General features: G+C 45.4%; 1 protein-coding gene across 2 annotated transcripts in view; it reads right to left on the bottom strand.

Moving 5' to 3' along the window:
- Positions 1-11,850, bottom strand: part of EEF1G (eukaryotic translation elongation factor 1 gamma) — a 34,364-nt gene extending 22,514 nt beyond the window's left edge. The window contains exons 1-7 of one of the 2 annotated variants that reach the window (XM_069645216.1): positions 11,646-11,850; positions 10,182-10,340; positions 7,876-7,939; positions 7,626-7,768; positions 7,208-7,351; positions 2,356-2,485; positions 1,349-1,544 (exon numbers count right to left, since the gene is read on the bottom strand). In XM_069645216.1, coding sequence (XP_069501317.1) covers positions 1,349-1,544; positions 2,356-2,485; positions 7,208-7,351; positions 7,626-7,768; positions 7,876-7,939; positions 10,182-10,340; positions 11,646-11,657 — 848 coding nt within the window. In that variant the 5' untranslated portion in view covers positions 11,658-11,850. Of the gene's footprint in view, positions 1-1,348; positions 1,545-2,355; positions 2,486-7,207; positions 7,352-7,625; positions 7,769-7,875; positions 7,940-10,181; positions 10,431-11,645 lie in introns of those variants that run through there. The other variant, XM_069645215.1, reaches the window with a different exon arrangement.
- Positions 11,851-18,695: the final 6,845 nt, after the last annotated feature.

Below are 18,695 nucleotides of genomic sequence, written 5' to 3'. Positions count from 1 at the left end.
TAGGACTCTCTCTACTCTCTCTACTGACCCGAACTTCGGTTCCCAAGGGCGTTCAACCTACCAGCGCCTTCAGACCATACCAATGGTATATAAGGCGCTATATAAATGCAAAATAACAATAACAATTTCATGGAGTGTTTAGCATAAATGAGCAAAGACTCGACCACCATCCTCATTTCTCACCTCTCCTATATCCTACCCCTTCCCACAAGGCTTGCAACTCCCCATGATCCTTTTGTAATCTCCATGCATGACCACCAATGCCTCAGCGGTCATGCGTAGTGCACCCTAACACATCCACAAAAAAATATATATATTGTTCAATCCTACTACTCCAACACCTGTTTTTTCCACCATGCTCAGCGGGCTAGGTCCATTTCTCCACCCTTATGCCAAGACCCGCCACTACCCACAACCCACCTAGTTCCAACCACACTCACTGCATGGTATCCTGCGTTCAACCCTTGCGCCATACCACGATATTTACGAACAATGCAGCTGCACAGGCCTTCAACACTGCTCCAGATAAGGGGCGGTGGGGGGGGCAACCGAGAAATGCAGTAGTATAGTTTCTCCGAATTACATCATCACGCTCAAATTCACATAATGTAGACTGGCTGTGTCAGCCTGTTGCCCCCAGAGTTATCAACACAGTCCAATCACCTGGCAGACATGTTGATCGCTCGAATATCATTGTAAAGCAACTTGCTAGACAGAGTGCATTGCTTGCTGTGGCCATCGATAATGTAGTCTTATACCAAAGCACTTAACCATTCTTCCCAATAAATGAAAACACTGTCTGCCGCATTTCATTCACAGACATCAAGGTGAGGAGCTGCACCTAAAAGGTTAAGTGTGCCAGGCATGCACAATGCAGGCAAGAAACCAAATGAGGTACTAGAATACCACGCCTCCAATGTTGTTGCCGCCCAGAGATGAACCCAAAAAATGTTTTACAAAATAAATTTCCCAAAGTCAGTGACCCAACCCAGCCCTCTACCAAAAAACTCCCGAGAACCCTTACTGGCTGGCCCCGCCGAATGAACGTCGGCCAAAGAAGTGCCTCTTGACCAGTCAGGCCATGCAATTATTTTCCACCACAGGTTTCACGCACTTCTCCGAATACCACAGACAGGGGTATCACAGGGTCTCTAGATTTGTTCCTCTACCATTTAGCTGGAGTTCAATGATTTCGCGTTCCTGCTTTCCCAGCACATTTCCTAAGGAGGCATGCAGGTGCTGCAAAAAGCCCTACTTCTACTGCAGAGTATTCCACAAAAAGCCACTCCCACCTGTCCTCCTGGCATGCGCATGTGGGTTCCCCAAGTGCACACACACTCAGCCCTACCTCTTCGGTAGGTGTGCATAAGGGTCCTTTGCCTTTGGCTCTGAAGCCAGCACCTCATCAGTTTCATCTGGCTCATCCTCTGCTGCAGGCTTCTTTTCCTCTTTTTTCTTATCTTCTTTCTTTTTCTCTTCTTTCTTGGGCTCCTTCTCTTTTTTTGGGGCCTCTTTCTTTGGTTGGGACTCAGAGAACTTCTTTGCTGCAAAGGAAACGTGACAGTGTCAGAGACGATGCTCTCAAGGCAGCGATTATTTTAACAGCAGGAACTAGAAGTAGGCCCTCCACACCCCGGTTTATAGGATATCACGTTGATTAGGAGATACTTCTGGGGGACAATAGACTAGAACAAAATCAGGCAACAAAACGTGCACTAGCCATTGAAACACACGTCTTCTTGCCCATGCAGACAACCGGCTAGTAGCACTAGCCATTGAAACACACGTCTTCTTGCCCATGCAGACAACCGGCTAGTAGCATGACGTGCAGCATACCAAACGTAAAAATGAATTCCGGCAAAAGCACTAATCAAAATGAAAACAGTTATTTGTATCTGCTCAGTATTCTGCCTATGATGAACAATGGAGACAATTGGCAAAACGACTTTTAATGTCGTATGCATACATGTACATGCCACGAGTTGTCCTGGAATCCAGCTCCTGGTGGGGTCTGTGTAAAGCTTGCCAGGACCGAAGACACAAGCAAGAGCCAACTAGCTCAGTTATTACAATCCCTGAAGAGTCCGCACACCAGTGACAACATCCATACATAAAAGGTTAAGGCAATTCAGTCCCACAAGTGTTCCTGTTAAAATAAAAAAATGGCAGTATTCTCTCCAGTGACCTCAAGAACCATGTCATTGTGTGTTTATCACACACATTGGCGTTTGTGAGGTCAACTTGCCACCTACTGGCAACATTTTCAACATTGCAAAGTCAAAGCCTTGCCTCACCAGGTATAAAGCAATCATAACTGAGGGATGAGAAACGGGCAACAGTGCCTCACATACTCACCATCAAACTGTGCCATCTTTTCACACAGCTTTGTCTCGCCCAGAACGCTCTTGAATTGTGGCTGGTTTACACAGGTCTCAAACCAACGGTTGGTGTTGACGTACGGCTCCCGAAAGGATGGTTCCAGGACCTTGAGGGTAAAGAAAACACTTAGTAAGTGGCAGGAGCTCCACCAAGGCTTCGGTGAACACAAACATCTTAACATAGTAGCAGCCACTAACGTTCATTAAATGTTTTAACGCCAAGTGACCTGCATCCTGCGAAGGGCGAGTGAGCCATTTCTAACCCCAGTGACTGAAGAACTCACAAGTTTACTGTCCTGGCCATGGACAAAACAGCCTAATGGTCTCACCACTTCTACATAGGACTGGACGAACCCACTACCTCGGGGCAGCAAAGGTGTCAGGGAAACACGTTGAGACAAGCAGGCTCTAAAACTGAGTAATTACGTTCCTACAGTGATAATCGGTTCAGATGCAAAGCGATCCTTCATCTGACAGTGGTTTTGTACACTGACAGTTTCAGCCAGTCATTTGACCTCCTGTGACCTCGTAAAGTTGGCAGAATTTCCAGCCCAAAATGCAAAGTATATAGTCTTTGCTGCCTCATCTCCCCAACAAAACAAAAAAAATGCCAATTTAAGAGCATTGGAGTCAGGCACAAATGTTATTGGTGGGGCTGGGCTGAAGATACTAATTTCTGAAAATAAGGCACTGGGGCAACAGAAACAAGTGTTTAGGATTGGGTTAATTCTAAGCCGAGATAATGGTTTGCTACATCACTAAATATACCAAATAATGATTTGTGAATAGAATCACACCGAGAGTAGCTGGTCAGTTGGCAGCCACACATCTAGCACGACGTTCAGGCAGATGTGTAGCCAATAGGAATGGCGCTATCACATCCATCCTAAATTTGAAAAAGCAAACATTCTGAATTTATCCTCTCTCAATGACTGGCTAGCATTTTGAGGTGCAGAAACAGCTTAGGCATTTCTTTACTACCAAATAAGAATAGACTCCCTATCCCCGGGTAGCTAGAGATCCTCTTCAATTGCAGATTTATTTTTTTAATACTGGTTCATACCTTGCGGAACAGCCAGAGTCTTAAATGCACACTTTCCTCGAAGGAAAGTTTGGTGGTGCAGAATAGAAGAGTATTGTAACAGCACCCATTTTTGCCTCGCCTGCCGTGTGGAAAATGGGCAGTCACATGCTCTCTCAAAAGTGGGTGCCTTGTAGAAGGGGTCTTGCAAGGCCACTGTATTGCTGATGAAGGCAGTTTTGAAGCAACTGCTTTCCTCCTCTGCCGGAAAGGTCATTGTAGCATGGTAAACTATAGGAGGGGTGGCTTGTATTAGCCACATCCTTATCAAATGATGCGACTAGCAAGCAAACATCTCTCCATTACAAATTTGTGTGTGCTGGCTGAAGTCTCCCACAGATCAGGTTCACAACATGCCCACAAAGCATAAGAGCTTGATACCTCACTGGTGTGGCTGAATCTTCTTGCCGACAGACGTTCATTCATGTCTGGGGGGTGGACGGATTAGAAGTTGGTGTCAAGGATGTCAGATAAACCATCAACAAGGAGTGAATTTGCTGCTAGCATTGGAAAAAAAGAATCCTGGATACCAGCACTTTTCCCCCTGCTACACTTGAAATGGCATGATGTCATGAACGTGTCTAGAATGTGTTCCAGAATCACTGGTACAAACAGGAGAGGACAAACATGTACCGTTGACTGTAGAGTTTCAAAACGATGGACGCACAAGGTTTCGAAAGTAATGTAATGTTAAAACTTGAGCAGCAGCCCCCTTGATGACTTCTTAAAAAAGGTAGCAGATAGCCTAAAGAGGGGGGAAAAAAAGAGATAATGCACTCATACTACATGCACAATCTGAAGGGGGACAGATAGACCGGAAGGCGCAAGAAGCATTTTTGGGGCAGGTGGAACTGCTGCAGATTACAGGAGGCAGAGACAAATGTTGGAGGCGCCTATAACGGAGGAAGTGGGATGGGTGATAGGCGCTCTGAAAGAACACAAATCCCCCGGTCCGGATGGGTTCTGTAACGATTACAAAAAGTTAAGGCCCTCCCTTGTAGGCCCCCTGGCAAGGCTGTTCAATTATATAAGGGACTCTGGGCGGGCTTACCGGACATGGGACCAGCCAATACGGTTCTCTTGTTAAAGCCAGACAGGGATCCCCAAATGATTCTAGTCAACTATGTCAACCCTACCACGCGGCTAATGGTTAACAGCTAATTTACAGTCAGCATACCGATTAGCAAGGGGACAAGGCCAGGGTGCCCACTGTCACCACTGATGTTTGCCATGGCCACGGAGCCCCTAGCGCAGAGGGCCCACAATGATCAAGAAATTAGAGGAATGGAAGTGGGAACCAAGGGGCCCCAAAAAAATGTGTGCTTTATGCCGATGACATCATGATGTTTTTTGAAAGACAACTTATTCACTCCCTGCAACCAACAAATTGCTTGACAGGTTTGCCAGGGTCTCCGGGTTCTACATTAATTACCCCAAATCCAAGGCCCTCAATATCAGTGAAGACCCAGACCGAGTGTCGGAATGGAAAAGACGGTATGCATTGAAATGGGGACAAAAGAGATCTGTGGATCCACTTGACACGATTATAGGAGGCTATATGGGGCAAATATCCCTGAGCTATTGAAAATATTGATCACAGACCTTAAATCGCTGGGACATGCAGGAGTAATCCTGGCTTGCTCGCATTACGGCAGTGAAAGTGTCCCTTCTCCCTAGGTTCCTGTAAATTGTGGGGGCGCTGCCAGTGCGTATCCAGGGCCCAGCGATTAGAAACCTACAAAAGGAAATGATGGCTTTCATATGGAACAAGAAAAAACCTGGGGTGCCGGGGGGGAAGGGGCTCCTACATCAGCCGCAGGTGCTGGGGGTATCGGAACTCCATAGGTACTTGTCGGAGGCACAAGTGCCACCAATCATGCAATGGGCACCTGAAGAGAACCAAAATGGGTGGACAACGGTGAAGAGGGAGGCAACCAAGGTCCCTCTTGAGAACTTGGGGTTCCTACCAGGCAGGCATAGAGGTCATGAGGCACACTCCTGGAAACAACCAAAGCCACAATGGTACTGGGACAAGGCATTGCAGGGAAGGAGGATTAGAATAGGCAGAGGTCCACCCGGACGTTACACCGGGACTACAACCTGGCTTCTTGACACACTGTATAGGAGGGCAATCCTTGACACGGGGGGACCTGTACGTGGAGGGGACACCCCTGACATTCGAAGGGTGTAAGAACAAATTCCAAATCCCAGAGGGGGAACGCTTTCGCTACACCCAAGTCAGACATTGGATTACAAAAACTAAAACAAAGGAAGGGGCCACTCAAGATCCAGTCGGCCTAGAGCTTACCATAAAAGAGGGGGCACCGGAGAAAGGGGCGTCAAGACTATAAGCTGATGAATGGGGCTGACCCAGAGGAGAATTTACTGCATATGCAAAAAATGGGAGCAGGACGTGGGGGTACCGGTACCCGGGGAGGTATGGCGTAAAATATGGCGACCGGCCACCAAAAGTTCTAAATGCGCCTCAACAAGAGGCGGCGTACAAAATGCACCTTCAGTGGTATATAACTCGGCCGCAGCTGCGCTCTATTAACCCAGCTGCGCTCTATTAACCCAGAAGACCCCCCCACCCCACCCCACAACATGCTGAAGAGGATGCAGGCAAGTAGGGGGACTTGATCCATATGTGGTGGGCCTGCCCAGTGGCGGAGACATAATCTAAGAAAATCCTGAGCCACATCAAAGAGGTGGTGGGCGTACAACTCCCCTTAGATCCATTGGTGATCCTGTTGGGAAAGGCGGATGAGGGTTGTTATGCGAACACTGGGTATAGAGCAGACCTTATCACCCATATGCTGAACTCGGCTAGAATCAACCTGGCACAAACATGGAAAAACAAGCAGTAGCCAGATGGTGGGTGAGACTGTGGGGAGTGATGGCCATGGAAAAGGTAACGGCACTGGTATACGGATCGCTCCCGAGATACCAGAACACATGGCTGCCATTCCATGAGTTTATGGACGATAAGGAACAAATGTACTTTAAGCCTAATCACCTGCGCAGAGTTTCCATCCTGTGAACATTGAGTATTAACGATAGGAGTTGGTACACTATGCATCTCGGACACGGTTGTGCTGCCTTGATCAAAGTTGGAAGTTATATTGCCCAGAAAGGGTGGGGGAAGGGGGTGGTGTTATAACAGTTTTACTCACGAGTACTAATGCGACGAAACCAAAAGATGGGAATGATGCTTGTAACTTGTGCTCTTGAGAAAATAAAGTTTGTAAAAAAAAAAATCTTTTTTAAAAAAAGTAGCAGATAGCTGGTGGAATATAGTGCAGGGATCAAAGTGACAAATCCCCACCCCCAATTAGAAACAGATTTTGGATTCCTCAGCAGTTCCCTTGGTTATGGCAGAAAAGGTGGGCGGGGGTAGATAGGGGAAGAGAGACAAAGTACACAGCTAGTACATCAACGTGGTGTCTATACACTGAAAATAGCAAAACAGGTAATTTGTCAATGATGGGGATGTTTTTGTATTTAGAAAATGTCAGAAATTCATTACATTTTGCTAAAATTATTTTTTTTGGATCCATTTAAGTGTTCCGAACACCTGCACATAGAAGTTTATGAATGTCAACCAAAGTCCTGTAAAGCATTCACAACTGAAATACTGACAAGCCATACCAGAGCCCATATCCACTTCAGATCTCAGGAGGCCAAGTTGGTTTTGGAAGGCCCACCCACTCACAAGCCGACATCTTCAGTCTTGAGCTAACATCCTCACCTGTTTGTAGAGCCAGAGGAGCGCGCACACCACAGAGATATCGGCCAGGCTGACTCTCTCCCCCACCAGGAAGGTGCGTGTCCTCAGGTGGGCATCCAGTGTGCTCAGCACCCGCTTCACCTCCTCTTTGGCATGTTCCGTGGCCTGAACAGAAAGGAGAGTCAAGCCAAAGAAAAACTGAAAGCATCACAATAGCATGTAGATACTCCACAGTGCCCCTAAAAGAAAGACTATGCAGCACAGCATGTCACAAATTGGAATGTCAATGGAGGGGCTTAAATAACAGGGCATAGTGAGAGGAAGGGAGATAGAAGAACGATTCTGCACCAGCCTTCGCAGTCCTCAAACCCACCTCAACGTGGACAGCAGGAAGCAGTCGCACCAGCAACATCCTTCCCAACCCCAACGTAACACATACCTGCTTGTTGTACTGCATGATCCCAAAGGTGGGGAACAGCCAGGTGCTGGCGGGAGGGACGATCTCACTGTCTGCAAAGCTGACCCACTGGATAACCTGGGCTGCTGCCTCCCGGCTGATGCCACGGAGCTCATCGCTACTCACTACAAGAGGAATAAAGGAGATAGCCTGAATGATGTCATGGCAGGGGGACCAACTGTTTATGATCGAGTGTGCTCACAACCAGAATTATAGCATGGCCCCTACTTACCATAGTGAGCGATGGCATTACTCTCAAATACACAGAACCCGTCACCTGCCTCGAAGGCTGGAACCTGGAGGGAAATAGAAGCAGCCAGAACTCACAAAGAGACCCAATGAGTGCAAAACATTGCGCCTATCCTCCTTATGCAAAATCAGCATTAAAAAAAAGTAGCCAGGAGACATCACTGGCAGATCAAATTGCAACTATCATGTTGACAAATCAGCCCCAGAGGAACCAGCACTCAAAATCCCAGGCCCTACCACCACAAAAAAAAGCATCTTTTCCCATACAAAGATGCTCTGGTTGCCAAATCAGAGGAGCAAAATTTACCCAGACGGTTTAATCTAGTCCGGAATTGGTCCCTTTCATTTAAAGGGGGTGGGGAGGTGGAAGAGTTGCAGCTGATCTTGGAAGTATTCGGTGTGACGATATGAACAGAGACCCTTCTGCTGCCCAGTTTTCCTGCATGTAGGAAAAAGCACCTCATCGCAATCGCTGGCGTCTGGGTACACAGCCAAGACGAGTGTTAAAAATACAATTTAATGGAGGCATTTTTTAGGAACTGCCGTAATAGTACCACCAGGCCACAATACAATTTTATGGCAGGGTGTAGCAAATGCATATCTAATACTCAAATTTTGACTTTGCCGTATTTATAATGCACTTTGGTTTCTAAGCGCGGACCCGGGGATCAATCCTGTGTTGCTTCGTGTCATCTTGTTTCCAAGGCGAGTATGTTTTATGGGTTAAAAGAAAACAGGTTGCATGCCTCTTCTGATATACTATCTCTCCATCTTCACGCCACATGCAAATAGATTTGCTCATAAGCATCACTTATGGACCACAAAAGCCGCGCTCAAATGGAAATCTTTGGAGTAGTAGATACCGTTTGTGGTGGATACAAAGTGGCCCACAGCAGAAAGAAATCTGGCTATTGCATTGGAAAACATGTTTGGGTTCTATAAAATTCTCTTTGGAAGATTTACATCCACCTGGGAGACATTCAGCCTTTGGAAAAGCAATATGCTCCGAAAATAGAGAACGTATAGTGAGGTGTTTGGAAAAGTAATGTTCAGTCAGAATGAAATGTTTAAATCGATTAAAAGTTTGTTTTTACTCTGCTGAAGCATACGCAAAATATAAATAATAAATATTCACTGCTACCACTCTTCAAGGGTGTGCATAGAAGGAGACCGACAGATGTCATAGTGTTGGTTATAAAAACTGTTATTCAAGGTCGAACCAAAAAGAAAACCTCTAAAGGATCCGTCAGGATGTCTTAAATGGGATCTTTTCACTCTTCTTCGCCCAGGTAGTTAGAAGAGCAACATCCTCTGCCTTACAACAGTACATGGTTTTAGTCAAGGAGTTATTAGATGGAAAAGAGGCTAGGGTATGTGAAGGTGTGAGGATTCCATCAGGCCCATACTCCCTCCAGGGAAACGGACGACTGTATGGGATATCTCCCCATGAGTGCCTCCTGCTGTGTACCATCTCGAAGGGGACTATCAGGTAGCGGCCTCAACACCCTGACCTCATGGGAAGAGGCTGCCTTTTCAGGAGAAAGGCTGACATTTATGTATTCGTCACACCGTTTATAGAATCTCTGGGTGTAAGGGCTTTACAGAGTGAATTTTCTTTGGAATATATTTTTACATTGCTTGGCTCTCCATTACATGTGGAAGAGCTCAAAGTCGGGTCATAAGCACTTCGCGCACCTGCGTAGGGTTACGGCAACCATGACACAAATGGGTTAACCAAAAATTGTGGGATGGGATTTTAATCATTTTTCAGGGAGCTTTTGCAAACCTGCGAAATTAAGATTTGACATACAACCCTTGCCACATATTGGGGCATAGTAAAGTAAGAGCATTGGCTTTGCTGCATGTATTTATTCGGGCATGGCTTCAACATGCCCAGGCTCATCATGCAGTAATTAACTTCCAGACATACCCTCAACTTGGCAGAGGACACCTCTCTAGCCAACTCTCCTCTTGGCACTGTGCTGCATTGAATACAGCTATCATTTTGGTACAAAGGTACACCTAGCTTATATACCTTTTCATTTGTATGCCTTACTGTGCATCTTATCTATCCCTTGCCTCATCGCTACTACCTACCCGTCTTTACTTCTCCATACCACTACTGAATGTTCTATGACACTTCCCCTTTCCCTCTCTTGAGAGGCAACGCTTTTCGAAGCCATGAGCTTTAACAGAAGGCGCTACACAAAAGCAAGATAACATAACACTGCCTGAACCCCACATTTCCCGTTTCCCGCAATACTGACCACACACATGGTTATCACTCACCTTCCCAAGGGGAAACTTCTTCAGGAACTCGGGCGTCTTGTTGGTTTGTCCAAACTGGAACTGGGGGGGCCCAGACTGGACATTGATCTTGGCCCCACTGTACTGGGCTGCAATAAGGGCCTTGAACGCCCGCCAATTCTCAGGGTAAGTGTAGAGAGTCTGCAGAGAAGGAGCCATTACATGCAGTTGGTGAGAATCCTTATTAGTCCACTCAATCACCTTCACACAGGTCATCTCGCCCACGATCTGCAAATCAGCCTAGCACAACCAACAACAGCACACATCCATACTCCCCAGTCTGTAAAAACAATGTCAACATGAGTGCCAGACCGTGCAACACACTGCCTTGCAAAGCATAGCTTTGACAATTTTTACGGCTTCTTGGCGCAGACAAGACTGTTCTGATAACAAAACAATGCCACAAACCACAAAAAGGACCACCTTTAAGTCAAAGCATGACCTACAACCAGTGTCACCCCATCTTTGTTACCAAAGATTCTAAAACTGCCCTGCTCCCACTTACAGTGTACTATACCAAAGCCAAAAACTTGCCAACCCACCTATCCTCTACACTAGTCAGGATCGAAATAGCTGGCAGCTATTTAGCTCCTGTGCCAACATTTGGTGCTACTTGCCTACTCTGGCCTACTAGTGCCATACAAGAATATCTATGTGGCATAAACTGTATGCTTAGGGGCACTCAATGGGACAAACACAATGGCCAAAATCTAAAACCTTGAGTCTTAGGTAAAGGGTAAAATGTGTAGAAAACAACTTCCGCCCCCACCCCATACCTCCATCCAAGAGAACACCCGCTTACTAGGTGACCCGGCAGTTGCTTTGACAAAAAAAGTTCTCATATCAGACACTATTTCCCGATTCTCGCACTATCCAGTCGGCTAATAAACCAAATAACACACAGAGAATCAACACGCTAGCCTATAAAGACCGCTCACATTTTACGGCAGTCTTTTACCCAACACAAGCCTTGACATGCTCCCTAGTTCAAGTGTACTTCCTTACAGCTATAGTCTACTCTAAACGAAGGGTCCGAAGGATAAGTGAGTCTCCCAGCCCTTCTCACCGCCGTCCACCCGGAGCAATTCCAACCCATTAAATCTTCCACGACATAGAGACTACAATTGCTTTTCAATTGAGTGTTTCAGTACACCGGTTTTTCATGTAGAGAAGGTGCGAGGGTTCGCCCCTCCCTGCCCTCGACTCAAGGGAAGAAGAGGGAGAAGATACGTTATTTCAGGTAAATGCTCAGAATCGTATATGAGGGTCTACGATTTCTAACATCCTGGGTCGTGTTTGCACTCATTCCCGTGCCCTACAGCCCGCCCAAACCTCTCTTTACAACAACCCACAGAGAAACCCACACTTTCCCAGCCCATTATACCCCTCCTGGAGAAGGATGGGGTCAGATTCCCTGCCCCGGGTTGAACAGCACCATATTCTCACCCCGGTGGCCATCTTGGTGAAGCAGAGAAAGGGAGGAGTTACAGCACCACGGCCAAAAAGAGTGTCGGAGATGGAGCCGTAAAACAAGCTTCAGAGCCGTAAACACAACGCAATGGATGCAGACAGCACGTCTACGTGACGCAAAATTAACATCCGTAAGGCATAAACACAAATCCATTCCCAAGCCAACATGGCCGAACTAATCATTATTTTTGTGTTGTAAGTGCACATTTGTTTACTGAACTCGGAAGATAAGGACGATTGTAAAAGAAAAAATGAAGAACATGGAGGAAAACACATAGTAGTTGCGGAGAAACCACTACGATGAATCCAGCCCTGGAATATTTGGTAAAATTCGTTTTTGAATGGATTTTGGAAAGTTGATCGGTGAGCAGCACGTCGATAACGCCGCCCCCTGCACATTGGAGAAAAAAACAGCTGAAATACAGGCTGTGTTACTTATAAATGAAGACCCATCGCACTTCTGAGAGGAAAAATTCCAAGTGGTATTTTTGGATAAAACTCGGGTGACAGCAACGTGTCTGACATTTTCCCACTTGTGTAGCAGTAATTTACAGGCAGGGGCTCAACGAATCCCACTTTTCAGGGGCAGTGTTGCCAACTCCTCAGTAAGGAAAGTAGCTATTGCTGTCCTAAAAGTAGCTAGAAGTAGCTAAATGATGTAATCGCCTAATTTGCATAATTTGCCATCTGCATGATGGGTAATTGCCGAGGGCATGCTTGTTGTAGCCTCTCGTTCAATTTTTCAGCCGGCTAGCTGCCTAATTGTACGTGTGGCCATACCTGCCTAACCTCTGGATTTTTCCCAAAGACTCAGGAATTTTAACCATTTCTCCGGGTGACCAGGAAAGACCCTGGAATCTCAGGAATTTTGGTGGGGGACAGCTTTCACTGATTGCTTTTTTTTTGTTATGCTTGCAGGACTGCACCACTGCAGACTCCCTGCCTGAGTGTGGCTTTATCTCTGCAGCAATGACTGTAACGCTTCCAGCACATTGGCAAAAGAAGGCGGGTGAAGCAAAATAATGCATGTTTATTTTGCTTCACCTTTCGTTCTTTTTTGACGACTTTCAATGCGAACGCGCGTTTCTTTTGCTTTCGTTCTTTTTGCCCAGGTTGGGGTGGACTCAGCCCCATTGGACCACAGCCATCAGGTTTGCAGGCTGGACAACTCAACACTGCACTACATAACCTAATGAAAAACAACTAAGGTGAAATGTCCAATTTCGGTACTGCAAAATTCAGGGAAAACCTTTGTATTCGTTCTTGGAGTTTACATGTGCACATTTTAACGTGTTGATTTTATGGAAGGCGAAAGTAATTTGGTTGGTTGTGAAAAGGCAATTTAATGAAATATGCATATTTCAATTTGAACTGCACATTTCTGACGTCACATCGCATTACAGCAGAGTTTACCTTTTTGACATGTGGGCGGAGTCATGTGAAAATGGGCAGAGTTTTGTGTGACTGGGCGGGGCATGAATCAAGAATTTTGATTTTCAAATATAGGCAGGTATGCGTGTGGCGTGGTCTGATCACCTACAGATGACAGTACATAACATAATGCATAAGTGCAGTACACCATGCATGTTGATCTGTCATTGCCAGAAGTAAACACCTGTCAGAAATTGTAATAACTATATTTTGCTTGTTTATGAATTGCCGGAAAAAGCTAAAAACGTGTAAAATTCCTGTGCAGGGCCCTTGCTCGCTTTCAAACCAGGAACTATTTCAGCCCTAAATAGCTGTACAAGTTTGAACGCTATGGGAACCTCGAACTGGCCAGAATGTGAGTGTTTTGAATTTCCCTCGAAGTGGTTTGAGTCTGAATAATTATCAGGATTGCGTCCCGCAAACATGGCGCGATATAATGGAAGGAGTGACGGTGCCGCAATCACAGTAGAATATCGCTATTATTCATTGTAACAGCATATGCACATGGCTCCTGTCTCATCATGCTGTCCTTTTTTAGCTGGATCTGCACCATTGCTTTTTGGGAACTCTCAAAAACGCACGCGCCCCAATATTACAGAATAAGCAACGCCCCTGAATGTGCATCAATAGTGAACTACAGCACCCTGTGCCAGTTTAGCATTTTGGCACACAGACACCTCCACTATTGAACTTCATTGCTTGCCTGCAGCACCCAGTGATAGGTCAATCCTGTAGCCCACAGAAGCCGCCATGCAAGTGAACAATAATCCTGACCTGAAGCTTTCTCTTCTGTTTCCGTACTGGGACTCACATGCAGCTCTGCTAATGCACCTCACCCCTGACATGAAGGAGAGCAACAGTTCCAGTACTGACACAATGCACTGCTCTACCAAAGCACCTCATTTAGCTACTTCTGATCTGCAAACCCCCTGCTAGGTCAGCGTCACGGTTGGACTGGGGCATAAAATTGTCTCGGGCACCAATGAAAAAGTGGCCCACGGTTGCAAATGGCTCGTCATTCTTTTTGGGACAGACTTTTTGAATAGTACGCAAGCAGGAGTTTTTGATGAAATGTGATGCAAGTTGTCCAGGTTAGAGAATATTTATTCAGAAACAATGGCCAAACTACTAGCCGCATGGCTAGCGAGAAATCTAGCTACTTTTTTCTATTGGCTTGAAAACTTGCATAAATGACACAAGTCCCCATACCAATGGAAGAAAGTAGCTAGATTTCTCGCTAGGGGGCGTGATTTCTTACTAAATATAGCAAGAAAGCCGCCAAGTTGGCAACACTGATCGGGGGGGCTGACGTGATAGGAGAGGCCACTTTAGAAACAGGGTGGGGCAAACTTAGAGGCTGCGCCCCTCAGTTCACTTGCGCCCTATTCATCATAGACTCACTCATTCGCATGCACAACCAGTACCCCATTCATCATGCACTCCTTCACACACACATTACGTAATACAAATATACACTCCTTGCACAAATACATACATACACAATGAGCTAGAATGCAACAATGCTTTCCTCACCTCTCTGCTTAACAAAAAGCAAGTTCACACATCAGCCCCCTGTAATGGGTGAGTACCGTGGTCGGGATCCGTTCAGCGTGAGCCCCTCCACCCGCATACACACACAGGATGCACTGTCTCGCGTCCGCACTACTCTGCCCGAGCACACGTGACAATGCCCCTTTTATTGTTCAACTGCACACGATGGAGTTACATCACTTCGCTGTGTGCGTACCTTAAAGGGGACACCACACTCCTCCTTTTTCATAACAAACAAAATAACAGTTTAGCATGTACTAACAGTTTAACACGTAACCACCACCCACTCAAACATGTGGCAAACAGCTGGCACATATCACAGTCTAAGCCTGCATGATTCAGAGGTCCAGTACATAATCACTGAGGTAGGCTGGCATCCCTCTCCCAGTTCGTTGAGGATACCTCTTGCCCCCTTCCCAGCTCGGACTCTCCTCTCCTGCATCCCCCCGAATCCGGGGAACCTGTAGGCTAGCCACCCCACCACCTTCATCAAGGCTCTTCAACGCAGTCACGGCCCTGGGACACCCCCAGCCTCGTACCTTCTGAAACTCTCTTGAAAAAACAGGCATTCATGGTCACTGTGTCTGTTCTATTGGTGTCCGTCGCCATCGACCCCTTCACAGCAACCACGTCCATTGGGCTTGGCTCATATGTCAGTGACCGTTTCCCCTGGAGATGCCGATTTTCTCAATTACCTCATCTCCTGGTGCCAGCTGGTACTGAAGTCCCCGTCTCACACTCTTGCTCTCATTCCTGTATCTCCTTTTTTCTTCCACCTGAGCATGATCAATGACAGCAGGCTCCCGGTCACTTGCATCTGGCTGCAGGCTCCTCAGGCATCTCCTAAACATGGCCTCAGCAGCGGCCACCCCGGTCGAGCAGTGTGGAGTAGCTCAATACTCCCGAAGAAACTAGTATATGGCTGTGCAAAGGCACTCGCCCAGTCCGCGGATGATCCGAAACACTGTGTTTAGCGTCCTCATGAAGCGCTCGGCCTCGCCATTATCTCGGGCCAGACCAGGGTAACTTTCCTGTGGTGACCTCATACTCTTTCGGGAATTCAGCGAACCTCTCGCCTTGGAAGGGTGGTCCGTTGTCCAAGCGCAAGGTCTGGGGGATTTTATCAAGTGCCACCGCCACGTCTTCAAATGCCACTGATTCCATGAACTGCACTTCTGGGTACCTAGACCACTGGTCCACGACCACCAGGGAGTGGACATCGCGACCCGGAGATCCAAAATCTGCATGTACTGCTTCCCATGGCTGCATTCCTCGAGGCATTGACTCCATTGGGGGGGGCCTTCTGCAGTGGGGATGCTGCCTAGCACTATACACAGGCTGTGTAGCAGGAAAGCTGGATAAAAAGATGCAGCTATTCAGTTGCTCTCTGGTATTGCCCCAGCTAAGGGGTTTCCAAAATCCATTGTTTTTTTGCTCTAAAGGTAGTTTTTAGTATTTCTTGTTAATTTTTGTAATAAATCAGCCGTAGTCATTAGTTTCAGTTTTGAAGTGACTATATTTAGTTGCATTCACTAAATATTTCTTTGGTGAGGCAGACTTAAGCACAAATACAGATACATATAAATGTCCTAGTGCCAATGCATTTCGGAAAATGATTATTCCTTCATCAGGACGAACCTCATAATCTGTGAGCATACAGTAGCAATAAAATCACAATTAATGTAAAGATAATGTAGAGTAAAAACATATCATAGATCCCATGTTTCACATTGTTGTCAGCTCATCTAACCAAAAGGAAGAGAGAAATATAGGAATAGTATGTCAATTATACAATGAATGAGCTTAGAATCATTTAAGTATGTGAAATCTATGACCTGTGTTACCTGTATTTGTAGTTTGTATGTGGTCGTCTTAAATGGTCTTAAATGGTGCTAAGCCAATCCTTAATGCGGCGTGGGTGCCGTGGTACAGGCTACAGGAGTTAGTAAAAACATATGTCTCCAGTTAATATATCAAATTTCCCTGCTTATCAAGGCCCCTTAATCGCCAGAGTATCCTTGCTTACCTTCCAGCGTTCGTTGTTCGATTCCTCACAAACGCATCTCTACTTCCTGTTAGAGTCCGTTGGCTGTGGCAATGGGACTCTTATGTGTTTACCAGCTGCCGTACGCTACATTAATGATTATGTATACTATTCTGTCAATCCTGTGCGTGTTTAATCTACTGACTGTGCTAACCTTAGCATGGAATTTCCAAAGTAAAATATTTATTTATTTTATTTGTATTTGTATAGCGCGCAGCAGCCCAAAGACATCATGGCACTTGGCAGAAACATAACTTAGTTGCAGAGTTATCACGTGGCATTAATTACATAGTGACAGCATATTTGGATACATATTTGTACATTTGTCAAGTGAATGTTGGATATGAAAGAATGTACATGGTTACATAGTGTTTCAATTACATTTATAATACAATATACATTAGGAAGATTATAGTACAAAAATACAAAGAAAATCCATGACATTGCGCCCAATAGAGTGAAAACGTGTTTATTGTTAGGTTACTAGGTTTGCCCTAAGGTGATAACAGGTGTTTCGGCCCTTCCTGGCCTTTCTCAAATCAGGGCTAATTGATTACTTTTACATCCATAAGATTCTAATGTAAAGTAATTTAAACAGCACAAATTATGAAAAGCCCCCAGTTCATATATCCAATGCCAAACGAACATGAGTGAGAATCAACAAAAAATGAATACATTAAGTCGCACAAATGCACATAAATATTGATCCATATTCACGTGTAAACCCATAAACAATTGTGCACAAAAGACAGAGAGATTATAGGGTTGGCATTGGGAAGGAGAGCACAGGCTAAGTGAAAAGCACAACAATATAATAAATTGAACAAATGGCAAATTAGGAGATGCAGGGAAAGCGAAAGGGGGACGGACAAAAACACACAGAACACAAGAAAAGATTTTTTCATTAGTCACGATCGTGTAAATCAAAAGTTACTGGTTAAAGCTACGTCTCCATAGTGTAATGACTTACCCATGCAGGGGGTCATTAATTCGTCTTTGTCAGGTTGAGGTGTATTGGGTCTAATCCCATCTACGTGAGATCTAATGTCCTAATAAATAAGAAAGGCCCCATTAGTCCCAGTACTGCGGTCAACACAATATGTTATGTCATTACATTTGGAGCACAAAATGCGTGCCGTAGCCATTCAGTAATACGTATTAAGTGAACTCTTCGATCTTGTAGGTTGTAGCCCAATATAACAAAGAATTTATAAGTGCCCAGAGCGTATAAGCATAAGTGAAACTTACTTAGTGATACACCAGTCATACGCGTTGGCTTCTTCCGATTACTGAGGTGGCGGACGCCATCTTGGAACTATTTGTTAAGTCGTTCCAAGGCGACGCATAGCCAAATCCGCCGCTGCACAGTGTTCCTAGGCAAATGGCACGCGGATTCCTGAGCTTAGCAAAAAACTAAAGATAAATTAAGTACATGTCTAACTTCATAGACATGCATCCGAGTGTACAACATATGAAAGTTATGCTTTGAAACAAACCGCAGTTAATGATAAGAGTTCCGTTAAAGACTCATGCTGGTTGTCATAGTAACTTGGATACATGCATGATTTGTTAAAGGTGTACTGACTCCAATAATGCTTGACTATCTATACCGTTGGGTACATCAACTCAAACCTGCTAAAGTGTGTTCTTACATCAATGATTCTAGTGAATTTGGAAACCTAAAAAAGTGGAATGGGGAAGATTGAAAAGGAAAAAGGTCACCACTGCTCGCAATAATTATATGAACTGAGTTGTGTTCAAAGTACATTACGAATAATAATAGCGCAACATAATTAAGATTCCCTGTAATCCGAATACATATACATGTGGAAATAATCTACCTATGTAGTAAGACACATGACTAAAGCTTCTAACGCAGAAGAGAGTATTGTGCAGCATACATAATTGTTCTATAGGAACAATGCCATTTCAGTGTCCAATCAAACCAAGCGCAGTTGTGTTAAAAAGGCAAATCACTCTAGCCTCTGCTTGGCGTAATG

The sequence above is a fragment of the Ambystoma mexicanum genome, chromosome 2p (assembly GCF_040938575.1).
Source record: "Ambystoma mexicanum isolate Mex_15411 chromosome 2p, UKY_AmexF1_1, whole genome shotgun sequence".
NCBI lineage: Eukaryota > Metazoa > Chordata > Amphibia > Caudata > Ambystomatidae > Ambystoma > Ambystoma mexicanum.
The sequence above is the reverse complement of the archived record's forward strand: the minus strand, read 5'-3'. Positions and strand labels throughout refer to the sequence as shown.